Genomic DNA, 19,149 nt, shown 5'->3' on the forward strand with positions numbered 1-19,149 from the left:
ATTCTGCAGAACAGCAGTGTGGGCTTGCACTTTGACCAGGCTGCTAATGGTGATACATGGCTCATTGGTGAGATACTTTTTTTTTTTCTTACAGACCGAATGGATACAAAATTAATTAGGGCCTCCTGGTTATCTAGTTTGTCTGTCTGTGATAGAGGTTATAGCCTGACCACATGGTTGATTACATCCCCGACCAACCTTTAGAGCCCCAGGGGTGATCTTATCCTCGTTGTCAGGTGTGCAAACACACACACACACACTGATATGGAGCACATTGTGTATCAAAATGCTGCTGTGTGTAAGTGGATGCTGCTTGTAGCAAGCCCCTGTAAATTCAGCAAGGAGACGGAAATCAGGTATGAACTCCCTGATGTACAGTATTTGTTAAATTTGTTGAATCACACCGTCAAACTCTGAACACTGATTATCCAAGTCTTATTTTATTTTCACTGTGAGATATACTCAATTTAACCGAATATTACAAGTGGCCCATTGTGTGCTGCACAATATTCTGGGCTTCTGTAGGTGGAGTACCTCAGCTGCAAGGCCTTCTCCACAAATCACTCCAAACAGCTCCAGTTCCAGTTTATCAGTGTCTAACTGCTCCGTTTTGAGGGAATCTTATGAATTTTAACAGTCCAGAATACATTAAAAGACAAATTTGCAATTATTCTATTCATTTGCATTTCTGGCAGTTAAGGCTGAACTAATCCCTTTTAATGACTTACTAATTTCAGTCATATGGTCAAGATCTGGTCCAGTGTGTGAAGGATTTTCTTTAGGTTTTTTTTTTTTCCCAGGACTGCAACAGACACAACCTCTGTCTGTCTGGCTGTGGTTTCGGATGGACAGCTGGTGTGACAGTCACTCGTCCCTGCCCAGGAAATATTTGTGTTAATTCATTGAATTGAATCATGTCTGTGTTGGTTTGTCTTCGACTTAGAAATAAGTAATCCCTCTGTTATTTCCAAAGATTACTTGTTATTATCAGGACTTGCATATGGTTTAATTAACAGCATGGTTAGTCAGCCATGTGCCATGCTTTGCTGAGTGTATTCAGGACTACAGTGGGTGATTTTACTGATGAGCACACTTTCAAGCTTTGAGGATGCAGTGCTAATCACAGGCGTGTGACATTATAGCTGTTAGTGTCAGTGATGGCAGAAAATGACAACGATTCACTGTCAAGTGTCTAAAATCTGAATTTACTGCACTAAAGCGTGAACTACAGAGTGTCTGCTACTGTATGCGTAGGGAATGAGTGAACGGGGGAGTTATTTTGAAAACATCCCAGAATAATGGGAATGTTTTTTGGAAATTGTGATTGGCAGCCACCATCAGTGTGTGCACCTCTCTTCTTCCTCTGCACAGCCACAGAACAACTGAGAGCCTTTTCTGTAGTTGTAATGCGCTAAGACAAATAGACTGAGACATATAAAAAGTGTTCATCGTCCTTTTCCCTCCTCCTTTTTTCTCATGTGTCCTCTCCTCTGCCTCTCCCCTGGACAAATCTGGCAGTTGATCCCTAACGGCCCGGAGGACAATTCAAAAGGTCAGCGCAAGCAGACTGTTGAGAAAATGTACCTTTCCTTCTCCTCCCTCTCCTCGGAAAGAAGACAACAACACTTGCTGACGTTGCCTTATCTTCCCCAAACGCCTGGAGGCACAACCTTCTTCCACAATAGAACCACTTGTATTTCATTTACTTTCTGCTCGAACATCAGTCCTGAGCTGGCCCCCCACTCTTTCACTCTCCATTTCTACTCTGTGTGCACCAGGTTGTCCCCAGAGGTGTTGGTAATGGTCTAACGGTCCCTCTACTTGAGGCGATAAAGACCTGCAGAGAAACCAGTCACAGCTCAAAATGAGAGGATAAGATGGAGTTAAGAGGAGAAATTGAGGATGAGTTGTTAGGAGTGTAGACAAAGGAAAAACAGTGGGAGAAAGGTTAAGAGTGCCCTGTGGTGCCGTACAGTCTAATTCAATACTTTACTTCCTGTCACCTTTTGGTCTGTTTTTTGCATTTTAAATCAGGACTTTGGAGAACAATGAAGTTGTGAAATGAGGACATGGGGCATAGATGACTAAGAATGCTTTAAAGTCCTCCAAATTGGATAGACCGTGGGCAGATGAAAAGCAATAAGTTGATGAAGTGAATACTGTTCCATTATTAACATTTATAAGTGAATGACAGAGGAGATGTCATTTGATATTGATCTTTGGTCAATGAAAAATACCACAGCCAGAGGGGCAGATTGTTTCAAAGAACAGAAAATGTCAATACCTACTGTGCACTGCTTTGAATATTTTAAGCTTGTTGGAGGGAGAGAGAGAGAGACGCTGCTTGATGGATGACAGCGGTGATAATGAAAAATGATATGAATGGGAGAAAATGAGTATGACGGAGGTGGAGCTGTGAATGATAGACTGAGTAGGGGGTGAAAATGAGATTAGGTTCCGCACTCGAGGTGGCATGTCAACCATGGCAAAGTAAAACCTGCCAGTCCTTCATGACCTGATGCAAAGCTGGTAGGCTGCTCTATTGATCCAGCTGCAATGGAGAAGGCTCCTTTGCAGCCAACGCTGATGTTTTCGCTTGTCTAACATCATGGTGCATGTGTCTGTGAAGAGGCATGTGATCCGTTGGCGTAAATGTCAGATTCTGATTTTTTTTTAAATGTAAATGTGCCATTTGTCTTTGATTTACTGTATGTAAGGGTCTTTGGCTGCAAAAAGACATCCAAGATTTGAATGCAGTTTTGTTGCTTTTGTATCATCCTGGATTCATCTGTTTTTCTGCTAAATTAAATGGAATTAAAATCTGTTTTAACTGCTAATTTATTTATTTAGGGCAGCAGAAAGAAACTGTAAACACAACACTGGCTAATATTGAGTATTTAAATTTAAATTTTATTCTATAATAATATTGGGGACTGTGCTTATTCGCTTTGTTACTGAGAGTTAAATGAGAAGATTTATTACACACTGATTTTATCCTTTATTGATAAAAAAAGTTTTGCTTATAGCAGCTTTATTTAATTTATCAGTTTAATAGAATTCCTTCAACACAGTTGAGCAGATGTTACATTCAGGCATTTGTAGGGCTGTAGGAGTAAATTATGATACGTTTTAAATAAATAGGGTTTATGTGTGATTTCTCACTCATGGAGTAAAACATCAGTAAAAAAGAAAAAAAAGCAAGCACCTTTAATGCTTTGGAGATATTACTTCTGCATGTTTAGTGGAAACTGTGGTGGTGCTTTTCTTTTTGAGTATTAAGTCAGCCTCACCCTCCTGGGAGGGATGCCGTCATTGAATGTCATTGCTGTAAGTAGATAAAGTCTCTATGATGTCTTATTATTGCTTTGTCCCTGTATGAGAGACAGTTTAATTGTCATTGTAGGCATACAACAAAATTATGTTTAAGTCTCAGAGACCAGCTGCAGTAGAAAACAAGATAAATGTATGTTCCATTAGGAAGGGGACTTGTCTATCCTCTCAGTGGGTTTCCTATCAAAGCCTTTATGTTTTTTTATAAAACTCCAGGCTCCAAGGTCAGAGAGAAAAAAAAAAAACACACCAGAGAATCACAGAATAACTTTATTTGTCATTTACTTATGGATAATAAACACATTAACTTCTAGTGTTAGCGACAAGGCGTTTATGTCTGTGATTGCAGTGTCTCCTCCTGAAAGCTCTCATTGCTCTGCGAACAATTTCACTGCATGATGGGCCAATTTTACATTTGTGAGCTGTTTTTTCTCAGAGAGAGACCAGACATCAGGGAAATGACAGCACTAATGTGTCTTTAAGGCCAATGGCCAGACCTCCACTCTTTCCTCAATTTAGCACTTAATTTATTTATTTACTTATTTATTTGTGCCGAAGGTTATTGCAGACAGCAGCAAATATACAGTCGGGGGAAATTGCACCCTCAGAGATTGATTCTGAAATCCCACACGACCTTCTCAGAAGAGAGTACAGGGCATAATGAAGGAACCTGGTGAAAAGACGAAAGTCAAAGCCAATGTGCTGAGAGCTGGTCGGGGTTTAGACTAACAGTAATGGCACAGCAAGCAGCATCAAGGACGGATCTTAAACCCTAACACGGCCATTGATCCCATTATATTCAGACCTCTGGTCTCTCTAGTTTCTGCTGTATTGGAGATTACTTGGACTCTGGCCTTGGATGTCAGAGGAACAAAGCTTTACTGAATGGGTCACACAGAGAACGGCTCAGTGCATTTTACGCAGGAGGGGAAAAAACAGAAAAAGTATGCTCTAGGCTTCTGTTCTACTTTGATGTTGTTTCCCCTGTTTTATTTTTACCATCTCCCATGTTAACAATTCTGCGTCTTATTTGCACTCTCCTTTTTATGTTTTCCTGACTCTGTGTTTGTGACTTAACCTAATGTATCAATGCTGCACGACCCAAACCCCACCCTCGATTTATCATCCTCCTTTTCTTTCTTTGTCTGTTGTGGTTTGCCACAGATAGTGTCACCTACAGCCCGTGACCAGGTTGTAGTCCAGCAGTGCTCTGTATGAATTATGATGTGCTGGATCATTCCTAATCTTGTTATGGATGTTCTTTTGCCCTTGGGAGGGGCATCAATGAATGGATGGAACTTTATCAGATTTCACAGTGCTTTGGGGTGTAATTCATGAAAGATGCTGTCCTGTGCGCGTGTCAGGGACATGCATGGTAGCACTAAACACGACAGTTGGATTCGTTTAATTCTTTTTCCAGCATTTACCTTTTAATAAAATATAAACTTGAAAACCGAAGAAGAAGCAGAGTAAAACAACGAAAATGTCACAAGACAACAAAAGAAGCCAGTTAATGAAATATGAAAAATAAAACGCATCAGTGTGATCTGTGCCTTCAATAGTTCATCCTAAAACAAACCAGGAGGAACATCAGATAAAGGTGAGTTTTAAAAAGTCACTTAAAAGATACTGGTCTGCTTATAACCAGATATGCTCAAATATCTAGTTCATAGCTGAGGGGCCCATATTAAAAAGGCCACCTGTGATAACCAAGCAATTGGTAGGAACAAGTAGGAGACCCCTGCCTGAGAATTTCAAGCTGCCCTGCGACTCATGAGGGACTGACATAGCTATAATGTAGTTGGGAGCTTGACCATGTAGAGCTTGCACAAATTTACTGGAGCTGATAATGGCTTCACGTAGAAAAACAACAAGTCTGTCAGAAATCTCCTGCTTGTGAAAGCTGTGAAGACTTAAGTGCTGATAACATATTAAAGGTTGCAGCAAAAGTGTACATTCAGGCAGTTGATCATAAAGGTTGATGACGTCTAGTCATGAAGTTCTTTCCTGATCAATCCAAGGATTTCTATGAGTGGCAGGAGCAGCGTCATTTGTTTGTGTGGGCCAGGCAGCAACTGTCACTCTGACCTCTTCTTTACTTCCCGAAAATGACATGGTGGAAGATAACAGCTTCTTCATTTCCCCAGCTTTTTCTCTAGGTGCTATTCAATGTGTTCCCAGCTCAAGGTAAAGCTAAACTGGCCTTAAGGCTAATATCGACTGGTTCATCATTGTTCACAAATTTTCTGTGTTGGACCACTTCACAGGTGATCCTTTGACCCCAGCAAGGTCTTCTTTCTTTTATCAGAAATCCATGTTTGTCTTGACATGTCATTTACTGACAGGAAATTAAATGGGTTTTATTCTCCCTTTGTCATTTCTGTACTTCCACAGAGCCCTGCAATCATGCTGTGCTGTATTCTGTAGTCGTGGTAGAGAAGGCTGGGCAGAGTGCCAGTGCTGAACGACTTTTCTTGCACCATCATCCTCTAAACTACACTGCCATGCCACACTGTCAGAGAGGAACCTGTTGAAATAAATACATAGAAGTTTTCCCGAATAATTGAAATTCATAAACAGAACAAGTATTGGAACAATCCATTGATTAATTGGTTGGCAGAACATTAATCGCCATCTACTGTTCAAAACTGATACTGATAGACTGATAATAATGGCTCTATAGAACATCAGATAAGGGGAAAAAACGTGTTTTCTATGAATAAACTACATGAATTACAAGGAAGGTTTCTTCTCTATTTCTTTTAGAGTTATTTCATAATAGAACAAGTGCATTTTAGGCTTTGATATCCCTTGACTACCCTTTGTGTCCAAGACCTCAATTCTGTTCATCACAATGTTTAATTCATAGATATATTCACACATCACATGCACTCGCATACAGCATCTTATTAAATATATGACTTCACCGTTCTTCGATCTGAATCTCAAAGGAGGGTTAAAGGGCAGCAGAGCGACCAGTTTGTGTGTCCTCACGTGACATTATAATAACTTGCAGAGTCAACACTAAGGTGTTAATAATGTCTATATATAAAACAAGGGGCACACATCCAGGATATAACCAGCAGTGAGGACAGTGCGGCTGCAGCTCCTCAGCCCTTTGCTATTATTTTATGAGTCCCCCGTGGCAGTGGAGGGTGCAGGAGAGGAGATGGATACTGAAAGATCTAATTAAGCAAAGCGAAATGAGAGTGCTGAGATCCCCAGCTCAGGACAAGACACAAATCAGACGCTGTTGACAGTGGGCTGCGAGGCAATGGGGCTTTGCAGCAAAGGCCGCACTCTAGCCTCCAGGTAATGACCATCCCGACTTCTCTGTGGTCCTCAGTTTAACTTTCTTTATAGCTTGGGGTTAAGGGTTGTGAATCTGAATCTCATTATGTAAAACATCAGCCTGTGATTTTGGGTGTTTTGTCTTATTTGCACTTTAAGTGTTTTCTCGGAGGTGGAGGGTGGTGCTCCATCAGGTGTCTGGTTTTGAACTTTGTCCACTAAAAGAAAGACTGTGTGTCTGAAGGACAAATAAGAGTTCTGTGCTCATAACTCATTGTACTTATGTTTGAATGGTGAGTGGTTTAGAAGGTGGGAAGATGTTAAAGAGGATAGTTTGTGCTCTCTTTTGTAGGGGATGTTTCCCAATCTAGAGGTGCAGACTGTGTGGGATGTAAAGAATTCCTTCTCTGTCTGGCTATTCAGCATTCACATGCTATTACATCTGAGTGGAGAATAAATGTCTTCAGGACACCTGGCGCCAAGGCTGTGACTGTCTGGTCTCCTGGGCTCATTTCTGACTGAGAACAGAAAGACCTTGGAGTACAAAGACAACAGGCTTGATTATGTGAGTACACAGGAAGGTCTCCCAACATTGTTGTGCTAATCATGTTAGCGGGCACAGACTCAAGGCAGGACAGATGCTAGGCAAAGGGCAATGGGGTTATGTTATCCTGATTAGAGGAGGCTTTCGGGGGGGTGGGAGGGGGTGATGGTTGTGAATCTAGTTTCCTACCTCAGCGTCACCTTGCAGAGGGAAAACTGCCATCGGTTCTTTCTCTCGCTCCGTCTGTCGGCTTCTCCTCCCATCTCTCTCTGGTGCGCTGTGTCTCTCTCCAGCATTCACAAAAACTAGTGCCGTAGCCAGCATCGACTCTGTCTTTTTTAATTCAACAGGGCACATTTCTTTCCCTGTTATCAACCACCTACACACACAGCAGTGGGTTGCTGGAGAATACTTTCATTTTTCTCCTTGTGGATTCACCTTGCTGAAACTGCTTAAAAGCAGATTTGTTCCTTTGTGTCTAACGGTGCTCTGATCAGGATTTTTGGGGCCAATGATGTTCACTGAAAGCAGTATTGGACAATACGCTGATCACAGGGTCTATTTCTTAATACTTCTATTTATTGTGTAGCATTATTTATTTATTTGTTCTTAACAGCATTGTATGTTAAGTATTAACCTCGTTCATTGATCATTTTTTGTTTGCCTGGTCTCCTTGTGTAATATTTCTTGTATAACTTCAACTCCGTAATGCACAATTAAGTTATATACGTCATTATTTTTTTTCAGCACGACATGAGCTATCAGAAAGTGTATGCTACAGTGATGTCACATGAATGTATAAATAGTTGTGTGACCATAAAAACAAAGGAAAGAATAAAATGGAAATTGAATCACGCAGAATTCTCTCATTCTCATTCTTCTCATTTGAATCAACACACATTAAAAACTATTGATATTTTTCCAGAGAAGTCAGTTTTTCCATATAAATGCACACTGTCTTAAAATAAACAAAAGTTAAAGTGTTTCTCGGGTTTAAATAGCATTATAGATGTACATAGATTGGCTTCAAAACCAATCATCTGAACACTATGAAATACATGTAATACTGTGAATAACTGATGCATTTCTTCTGCTCCTTTCAGGATCTTATATGTTGGTGAACTCCTCCCAGCATGCCGTGGGTCATCGTGCTCAGCTGCTGCTGCAGTCGCTGAGTGAAAATGACACGCACTGCGTCCAGTTCAGCTACTTCCTGTACAGTCGCGATGGCCACAGTCCTGGGGCCCTAAGGGCGTATGTGCGAGTCAACGGCGGCCCGCTCGGCAGTCCGGTGTGGAACACATCGGGGTCTCATGCAAAGCAGTGGCATCAGGTTGAGCTTGCTGTCAGCACCTTCTGGCCTAATGAATACCAGGTACGAGCTTGGTCATCTCCAGCTGGAGATTCCTTATTCTTACATCTGATGATGTATCTGATGTGTCTTCTTAACGCTCTGGGCCTGTAGAGTTTTGACGTGGATTTCATGATGTATTAATGAAACTTGACGCAAGTTAATCAGTCAAAAAAGGTTTCATTTTTGCGAGGAAGATCTGCAGACCCCATTGACTGACATCTTGTATAGCTGAAAAATGTTACACAGTAAGGCCTTGTTGATCAACACTCATTTTAGCCTGGAGGTGAATCTGGTGTTAATTACTTGCATTTGCAGTTTAATTAGCATTGATTCCCTTGGGAATGTAGCCAATGTTAGCGCTCAAGGGCCTTAACTAGGTTTCACATGCCTGGTAGAGATTCTCCCATTGAGGCCTGTGTGCAACGTATTTAGCAGACGCCACCAATCTGAATTGCATGTCATTGCGTACTTACATAAAACAAACATTGACCTGTGGATGCCTCATGCTGTGGTCTGTAGAGCAGTCAGGTTAGCATGAGGGGTATCCATCTATTAATCCAATTTCTTTTTTCTGCAAAGTCTGCAGAGCTGTCAAAAAGCAATTAAGTTGAGTAGTGTGCTCACTTAATTAAATTCTATTTGGTCCTGTAGGATCTGACCCTCGCAATGTAAATAATAGTCTTTCTTACAAACCAGGGTCAAGATGTAGGGTGACACCGTTCTACCTAACGTCACATGATCTGAAAATAAGGTAAATTATTGTAGGTCAACAGGAACGAACATACACTCTGTAACACACTCACATTCAAACATCTTTGTGAAAGTTTTATTGAAGTGGTCCCTGCACAAGGACACATACAAAGTGTTAGAGCTTTTTATTTTCACTTCAGAGAAATAATATTTTGAGCTGAGTAGGTATCTGCTACTTGTCACTTTGACCAAGGTAAATTAGAGATTGTTTTGTTTCATTCGAAAAGATACAGCATCCCATGAGTCTTAACTGGCACATCGTCAAAGCCACAGAGGATTTGTTCTTAAAGGAAAAGTAAGACATTTGGGGAAATAAGCATATTCTCTTTCTTGCTGAGAGTAAGGTAAAATTGATAACACTCTCATACTTGCATGCTAAATCTGAAGCTAGCAACGGGAAACCATTAGCTTAGTTTAGCATAAACACTAGAAGCATGGGGAAGATCTCAAGATGATAATTAACTAATTTGTACCTCATTAGTTTAATCTGTACAAAAACTGAAGTGTAAAAACAACATTTTGTGGTTTTATGGAGGACTATGTGCGAGTATAGATAGTATAGATGCAGTAACTTCCTGGAGTCTGGTCCTTACCATGAGTAATATTTTTTGTTGGGATTAAACAAACTAGATATGATATGTTAATTAGTGAGCTTTAGCGGCGTTGGAATTTTTTTTATGTTTGAAAAGAGCCAAACTAACTATTTTCTGCTCTCTACTAAGCTAAGCTAATTGCCTCCTGGCTTTCGCTTCATATTTAGGGTACAAATATGAGACGGCTATTGAGCTTCTTCTCCTATTATAAGCAAGAAACTGAATTAGGTGTATTTCTCAAAATGTTGAAATTTCTTTTAAATGCCAACAAAAGTAGCTGTAGTTGACATGTATTTAAAATGAGATCATAAACCAAAGGAGCATATCTTTTAAAGAAACCATCTACGGGGAAAACCTGTTAAGCTACAGATGCTAGTGTAGCTAGCATCTTACTGTATTTTTGGATGTACTGCCAGCTCTACTAATCAGGGCCAGTCACACCTTCTCTTTTTCATGGCATTTACAGCACAATAGCCTTATTGAATATATTAAATAGCTGTTGCTCTTATGTTGAATGTTTAACAATGAGTGAGCTGAAAATGGTCGAGTGTGTTGCTAAAGAAGGCTTCACTGCTGATCGATACAGTGAGCAGTTATAAAACAGACTCTCCAACCACTACTCTGCCCTATGACCATATTGGGACAGATAAGTCATGAATATAATAATACCACATATTATCCTGCTTTGTCTTTTTCTGTCTTTGCTCAAGTGCTGTTGAATTTTGCCTGTGTACTCAGCTGCTCTGATCTCCACGTCCACAGTGGAGTTGTGTGCTTTCTTGTCTCACAGTCCTGTAGGCATCCCAGTAAACAGTGATGGCTCATAGGTGAGTCAGGGATGTGCCACGGCTGCCAATGAGCGGCTCCTGTTTGGAGAAGGAGGTTTATAATGGGTTTATGAGGAGGAGTAGATGACTCTGAAGACAGGACAAACAGTACAAGAGAAGGAGATGGGCCTAACACTTAAATTAGTATTGACAGTACAGCCTTTTAATAGAACAGCTTAAACTGCTAATGGCTTAGCTTTTATCTCATAGAGAGAAAAAACACGTTGTTCAAATTTATCGGATTAAATTTATTAATATTGGGGATTTGGACACCAGGTATTGGCCCCTTAAAGAATACATATCTAATAGTAGGGAAATAAATCAACACTTTCTCTCTGCTTCTTCTCTCATTTCACATTTCACCTAAACACAGCTGACCTTGTGCTGCTTCTCACTACAAAGAAAGCTAAGGAATCTGCCCACACAAAGTGACATATACCGCAGCTTACATGGCTAATCCCTCAGCAGTCGAAACCCCTCATCAATGAGGAATGACAGAGGGTCTTGTCTTGCAACACGTCACCGGTCTCTGTTACACAGACAAAACAGAAAAGGGTGACTGGGGACATGTAAGGCTTGATGTTTTCTTTAATAGCATCTTACCGCTTGCTATTCTCTGTTGTTAACCAGCAACAGTGCAATGAAAACAGATAGGTAAACACAAAAAAGCAGAACAATTGGAGTTTGCTATAGCCTGGTGTGCTTCAGCAGTTCTCTTGGCATTCACCCGGGACTTTTAGCTCTAGAGCATGTTGGCTGCAGCTTGTGGGACTTTAAATTCTAAGGGGTTTTGGTTATATCAGCTCCATAACAAGTCTAATACAATCACTTTGGATTTTAAGTGATAGGCAGCCAGATTTACCCTGTCATTAAACTAGCAAAGCACTCTTTTGAAGCCAAGGTGGAGAATAGGCACTTCTTATCATTGTCTCTGAGTAAAATAAATCCCAGGATGATACACATCATTTTGGAGACGGTTTTCAAATCTGCAGGTTTTTCCGACTTATTAGATTTCAGGTCATATTAGAGCTCCCAGTTCTCTGCCTACAGCACAAGGAGACAAAATGTCAGTGCAGCTTTTGCACTTCACAGATACAGATGTGAGATTACTCTCCAGATTGCTCGTTTCACGATTTTGAGTGTAATGAAATACTTTGTTTACAGCACTCAGAGTCGCTGTTTATGTCTTGAAAATGTCATTGTGGAATGTAATTAAAAACAGTCAGAGCAATTCTCTGATAATCACCAAAACTAAGAGGATTAATATGCTGAAAACCAAAATCACCCCAATCTTATTTGTTCACCTGCCTAGTGACATGAAAAATTATTTTCTTGCTTGAGCACTTTTTCAAGATTTTATCATTCATGCAGGATTCTCAACACGCCCATAAGTTCACCAGGTTACCCTTTACATTAATGTCCGCGGGTGACAAGCATTACATTCACATATCACAGATGTGAAATTGGGATTTGGAGTTCAATGGATTTTGGGATGGAAATCTTTAGAGAGAAACATCACCTTGAGATGTCTCGATTGAAGATGTTGTGTATGTGTGGTGTACATTGCCATATTTCTCTCTGCATCTTATTGGTAGAAGTGTTTTCAATACCTGGAGAACCTTGTTATCAAATATTAAAGATGTTATCCAGCCCTCCAAGACTGCCAACTAGAGCTGGAGACATGTCGCCCTCCCCTATTTACCATTTCTCACTTTCTTCCCTCTTCTACGTCTCCTTCCAAATGTAAGAATCAGCTCCAAACTTGCTTTTCTTAAGTCTTTTATTACTTTTTCCTTTTCCCACATGTTGATATTACTTATATTATTTATACCCTCTTTCACTGTATCCCACCTGTTGCTGCTTTAATGATACATTGGATTGTTTTCATTGTATTTCATAATACAATACTCATGTGTCATGACAAAAATACATTGAGAGAATTATTTCTGCAGTGTAATAACTGCTCCTGTCCATGCTGGTCATGAAATGGTTTCAGCAAGACTTCAGTGTAAGACGTAAAGGAAAAGATCCACTGCTCTAGTTCTGTGCAAACATGCATTAGTGAGCCTATGTGAGGCTTTAGCAGTCTGAGTCAGTCAAATTGAGTGGGTATCTTTGGCCTGATAGATGTGTGTAGGTTTCAAAACCACATGCAACAAGAAACCAAGAGGCTAAGGGGAAGTATGCCTACTACTCTGCCACAGCTCAGCAAGGACACGCTGTCTAGGAGAACCAAAAGAGTGAATTTCACACAAAAATAACAGTTGGGCGAAGTGATTGGGTGCAGCTTCTCTTTGTCATGTCATCACAGTGAGAATTCCAGATTTGGCACCATCATTCCTGTACAGAGACCTTTACAAAATCCTGTGCTCACTGACTGTGTCACAGCAACCCAAGGGTGCTGCACAGAACAGCAGACAGGTGTTCGCCAAAGAAAAAGTTCCAGCATGTAACCTCCCCAAAAACCTGAAAGTGCCATTTTTATTTTTCTGTTTTTTTTTCTCTCCACACTCAATATGTAGCTGTATAGCTACGACACTGGAAAGAGGGGAAGTCGCTAGCCTGGCACTGTCCAATGGTAAAAATAGCTTGTGAATTAGCATGTGAATTAGCATGTAAAGCTCTCTAATTCATATGTATCTTGCTGGTCTGAAAAATAAAGGGCATTATGTCCTGCGCTATTTCTGTGACTTTCTGCAGTCTTGCTGTCACCATGAGGCTGCTGGGCAATGTTTTTCAATAAACGAGATATGATGTAGTAATTAGAGAGCTTTAGCTTTAGAGGTTCTTTTACACTGATTTTTTTTCACCTTCAGGCAGATTCATAGCCAGCTGTCTCACCATGTTTCTAGTCTTTATGCTAAAGCTAGGCTAGGCTAATTGGAATCGATCTTCTCATCTCAGTCTTGGAAAGAATACAAAGAAGCATATTTCCCAAAGGCTGAATTATTTAAAGACAGCCTTTATGATTGGATTTAAATATTTTGTACACATCCAGCTTGTTTTACCTGACCTCTCAAACCAGACGAGCCAACTTCAAGGCTTTCCCCATGACGCCATCTTGTTTACTTATTAGACTCATTATTAAAAAAAAAAAAAAAAAGAAAAAAGCGAGCAAGTTACCAGCAGGAGACACATCAAAGACTTGTAAATAAGAATCCTCATGTTTCCGCTTTGTCTGATAATATCTCCTATTTTACCCCACTGCAGCCCGCTGATTCCTCCAAGCTCAGCCTATGGCTATGGGAAAGGGTTTTGTGAAATACTGTAGAGAGCAAATTGAGATTCCTAACACTTGCACCATATTCTCAGACATAGACTGTTATTCACTTCAGCATGTGACCTTTTCTCTGTGAATATTTAGAGGGGTTATTTATCTTTAACTGCATCTAATGGTGAGTGAAAGCCCTGTGTGTCTAATGGTGTCTCCTGACCACAGTGGTAAAGGTGGGAGCTGGTTTATAGGGCTAGATAAATCGTCTCTTGATTTGTATACATTCAGCTGCTTCTAAAAGCCAATATTACAGGATAATGTAATATGTTCTCCTAATATGCATTTTATACCTGCCGTAAATCACTGTGTGTCACGCTTTTATTTTTTCTCTCAAGCTGATTCCTGCATTTGTATCTTTTCAAAGTAAAGTAACCGCTCATTAGGATAAAGTACAGGCATATGGAAAGTTTCATTGGGTAAGTGGCTTTCAATAAAAATCTGGGAAGGTTGTTTATTGAAACAAATGCTTTGAATGCCTCTCTCTTAATAACGACCAATCCTAATGGCTAAGAAGACTGAGGATTAACCAGCAATCAATCTCTTATTGAGTGCTTTAGTTCAGCAGAGAGTAATAACACCTTCAATTAGACTTTCAAGACATTTTTTTCTCTTCCTTGTGTACCATTAAGCCTCATCAGTGCTTCCTAGCTAATTTTAATGTTAGTCTAATGGCATGGCAATGTGTGCACACACAGCTAATTCAGGCCAGTATATCGAAGCATACTGTGCTTTAATCATTGCTGTAAATATTGTACAATTAGGCAGGTGCACAAAATGAGGAGAAGAAAGTAAATGGACAGTGAAAAAATGAAGAATTCAAACATAGAAGGAATTAAAAAACAAAAGCTTATGCCGCAGAGGCTTTTAAGAAAATAGACCAGCTGAAAACAGGAGTAAAAGTGGAAATGATGAAAAGAGGAAATCTTAATATCCATTTTTTAATAGCGGCGGCATCTTCCAGCTCAGGTCCCAGCAGTGTCTGGGAACAAACAGGAGAATTGACTCTGGCAGAAGGAGATTAGCCTCAGTGTTCCTCCCTGAGCCAGAGGAGAGCAGTCAGCTATAGACAGAGCAGGGTCACTCTCCAGCTCCGAGACCCAGCAGCCAGACCCAACCTTTCCTCCTGCTTTCCCTTTCACCTCTCGTCTCCCCTCCACCCCTCCTTTTGTCAGTCGCCTGCGCACCTGGCTCTCTGCATCTTATTCTGTCCGGAGTTTTTTAGATGACCCCAATCTCCTCACATCCCATCACAGTGTTGTCTGTGGAGGTTCCTTCAGGGGTCATGCATGGCCAGGGATATTGTCACACCAATTGCTGCTGTAATCACAGGGCTTCCTTTCCAACTCCAGGGAGGTGAACTATCTCTGACCTGCTCAGTAAGGAGGGCTGGAATTTGGGCCAGAGATTGTGCAGATGTTGTTATGACTGTCAATTTAGGTGTGTAGACACAAGCGGGCTGCAGGGGTGAAGATAATGTGGTCGTCATATTGGGCTGGGATTTGAACTTGAATGTAACTTTAGCGACGTGTAACAAAAACAGTGTGATACCAAAGTTAAAACTGAATTTGATCAGATTATTAGTCCTGTCTTGTTTACTTTTTTTGGTGAGATATTTCATGGCTTAAATAATCTTCCTAGTTGAAAACTATTTAATGTGAAGAAATAGTAAGTAAACACTAATGGATTTGAGAAATATGTATTATTTTGTTAAAAAGAAAAGGGATTTTGAAAAAAAATATTGGTAAGGTATCAAAATCTTCCCATCAATACCCATTTTGTAGTCATACAATACAAATGTGGATGTAATTTAGCTATATGTGTGATGCATCAGGGAATTTTACTTTAAATTCAATTTAAGTTTGTTTTGGTCAAAAGGGTTTTGTAGAAAAATATTTCTATATTCCTCAAATCACAAAAAGTGAAAACACAAACAAACAAACAATTAACTCAAGGTCCACTGACTAGCTTTTGCAGGGTTTTCAACCACAGTTTCAGTTTGAAACAAAAAAAAGATGTGGTTAAAACTTTGAAAAAAGTACCTTGAGAAATCTTTACTCGAAGTCTCTTTTACAATCATTTTTCAGAGCTTTCAATCGTCCTCAACACATCATCATCATCACATGAAAGATAATTTCAAAAACTCTATTCGCTGAGGTAGACCATGAGATGTGGTTAAAATGTTTGGACAAGCTAACTGTGGACCTAGAACCCCCATCTGAAAAGTTAAGAATGAACTTCTATGTTGAAGAAAAAAATATAGTTTTTACATCAGCAGGAAAACGCAAATAACTCATATATAAAACATAATATCACACACACACATTTGAAGTAGCTTGGAAGATATAAGATGTGTGTGTTTGTTTGTGTGTGTCTCTGTGTATGTGTGTGTTTATGTGTCTGGGTGTCTGTCTGTCTGTGTGTGTGTGTGTGTGTGTGTGTGTGTGTGTGTGTGTGTGCGCGTGCGTTGGCTTCAGTAAAAATCAAGACCCAGTGATAGGAACCATGTTGTAATCATTTGGTCAGAGGATTATGAGAAACAATAACTCACAGCTGGCCTCCGATCAAACGTGTGGATGGAGGACTGTCCTTGGTGCAGCGAAAACAAACATCACCCCCGTGTCTCATAACTCTCTCACTATTACCGGGGATGGTGATTTGATATTGATTAGGTTTCATGGGAGCCCACCGCTCATCCAGCTTATTGTTCCATAGGACGATATGGATGTTTGTCCTCCCTTGAGTCTCGTGGCCCTGTGCAAGTTGTATTATCCTCTGTTATGGCACCACGGCAGCCGGCGCCCTGAATGTAGAATGGAACTCATGACTCAGGTGCCACATCGTGTGCTTCCTGACAAAGCTATTATTTCTCTTGGCCCTGCGGACTGAGGCAAAAGTTATCCATCTCTTTATTTTTACACTTCCATCTTTCTCCTATTTCTCTCATTGTCTATCTTCTTGTTTTGGGTCAGCAGATGTGCAATGATGTGGTGATGTGGCCTCATTGTAATTAATGCATCTGTCACCAAAAGGGAACAAGAGCAAGAAAATTCACACAGCCCTCGATGTTCTTTGGAAAATTGCTCTAACACTTTCAGAACATTAAGTTACTCACATATGCTTCTGCTGCTGCGGTTATGAATTAAATCTGCTCATCATGTGTTCACGTTCACTTCACTTTTTGCAGGTTTTGATTGAGGCAACAGTTTCCAGGGAGCGGCGAGGCTACATTGCCATAGATGACATCATGGTGCTCAACTACCCCTGCTGTAAGTGCCACTTCTGACAATGGATTGCAATTATAGAAGGGGCTGGAGGGAAAAAAAAAAATGTATTTCAAAGCAGCATGAAACATAAATAGAATGAGGAGAAGTGTAATGGCTGATTGACCTTTTATATTAGTACTGCAGGTTGTCCTGAGGCATCCTGCGACAACAGCAGTGCTACTAAAACACTGTGACACCCAAATGCCAACACTCCCTTCCTCCTGAAAACACACTTGCCATTCTGCCTCCGGCCTCATTTGACAGGCAAATTGATTTGTTAATCAAGTGAAATCTTGAATTCTCTCTCTGAAGACTTCTATACTTTTATGTGTTCTAGCCTGACTGGAAATGTGCTGTAGCTTTTTGTCACAAGTCACTTTGTACAGAGGGTTTCTTTTTTACCACCAAGCACTGCATTTCAAAGCTTTACAAAAATGCCGTCTCCTCGGGGGTGGGTTTGGGTTTTTTTTTTTTTGTAACCAATGATTCCCTGCCATGGAGGGCTTTTTGTGTCAGCTGTGGAAAAGTAAGGGTGGGTTGTTAGCCCCTGAGGACGTTGTGTAAAACATATTCTTTAAGACCCCTGAGCTTAATACCTGGACAAAGTGTCGCAGTGTCACTTTCACACTCCCTGTACAGACCGCTGCTGAACACAAGGGCTCTTGTCAGCTCGCAGGACATTTAACACCCGTAGTCCACACCACTTTCAAATGACTTGTATAACTGACACAAGCTTGAAGGATATGTCGCTCTCACGGGGTTGAATGTTATCTCGTTAATATTTATACATCCCTATTGTTATCACTGGAGTGTTTGGAGATGGTCTTTTCAGGGGTTGCCATGTTGTAGAGGATACCACCAGCGATTTTATTAAACGAACACCGGCTGTGAGATTGGTTCGTACCCCAACTGTATGCATACCGCCCAGTCAGCCACCCTGTTTCTCCCAGAGACGGCAGATGGCATCTTCTGAACGCTCCCACTGTGGCCATTAAATAATTAAGACTCTCATCAAGACCTGAGCGTGTCTTATGATGTGGCACACGGCCAGCCTGCATTACTTGGCAGCGAACAGCATGAGGAAAGAAGAAGAAGAAGTGAAAAACCGACGGGAAGTGTCTCTTAGTAAAAAAATGAAATGAAATGAACAAAAAATGAAAATAAAAGCTTGACAAATTCCTTTTTGTGAATTGTAGTTCAAGCATGGTTGACATTTTAGTTGTATTCTCCTGAGTCCTAGTCTCTGACTCTGAAACCCGTGTTACGGTCGAATGAAATATTTATCTCGCTAAAGAGTCCTGAGGATAAGATGTGACACATTTAACTGTATAACACTGTAATTCTTGCCAACTGTAAGGCCTGTTTTTCCCATTCACACTCATTTCGGTGTTTGTTTATGTTTTGCTCTCAGGCATGAATTATGAATTAACCTTAGGAGGGAGAGTCACTCAAAGGAAACGTGGGGTACAAATGCAGGCACTCTCCCTTTACTCCTTACTGTACACAAACAAGATCAACAAATTGTCATCGCCCTCCTCTGCTAGATAGCAAAGCAGTATTGCGCGAAACCAAGCAGGACATGAGTGAGAGCCAAGCATGTGCTTCTCCCCAATGCTTCAGCATCACTGTTACTCTGCCATCTCTTCCTGTCAGTTACTCAGAGTGACATGTCGGCTTGTCCTAACCCATTTCTCAGATATGGCAGGCAGTGCTGCCGCCGTTTACCCAGTGATTTGGCTCCGCGGGGGTCTGGTACTCACTGCTCTATTGTTAATCACGGAGTTGGGTGAGAGGGCTACTCCCACACACTGACTCACTGGCGGCTCCACGCAGCATGCTGGGACATTATTAGTCAAGATGTGGAGCGCCGATACTTATTCTGGGGCTTTTCTTCTGCAGATTCACTCTCACATTCTGCTCATC

At 40.8% G+C, this 19,149-nt stretch overlaps 1 protein-coding gene across 4 annotated transcripts in view; it reads left to right on the forward strand.

Annotated features, from left to right (window-relative positions):
* ptprub (protein tyrosine phosphatase receptor type Ub) overlaps positions 1-19,149 on the forward strand; it is a 149,948-nt gene that overhangs the window by 68,274 nt on the left and 62,525 nt on the right. For all 4 annotated transcript variants that reach the window (XM_056380744.1, XM_056380745.1, XM_056380746.1 and 1 more), the window contains exons 3-4: positions 8,269-8,540; positions 17,148-17,229. In XM_056380744.1, coding sequence (XP_056236719.1) covers positions 8,269-8,540; positions 17,148-17,229 — 354 coding nt within the window. The remainder of the gene's footprint in view (positions 1-8,268; positions 8,541-17,147; positions 17,230-19,149) is intronic.

Source organism: Seriola aureovittata, chromosome 7 (genome assembly GCF_021018895.1).
Source record: "Seriola aureovittata isolate HTS-2021-v1 ecotype China chromosome 7, ASM2101889v1, whole genome shotgun sequence".
In the NCBI taxonomy this organism is placed as follows: domain Eukaryota; kingdom Metazoa; phylum Chordata; class Actinopteri; order Carangiformes; family Carangidae; genus Seriola; species Seriola aureovittata.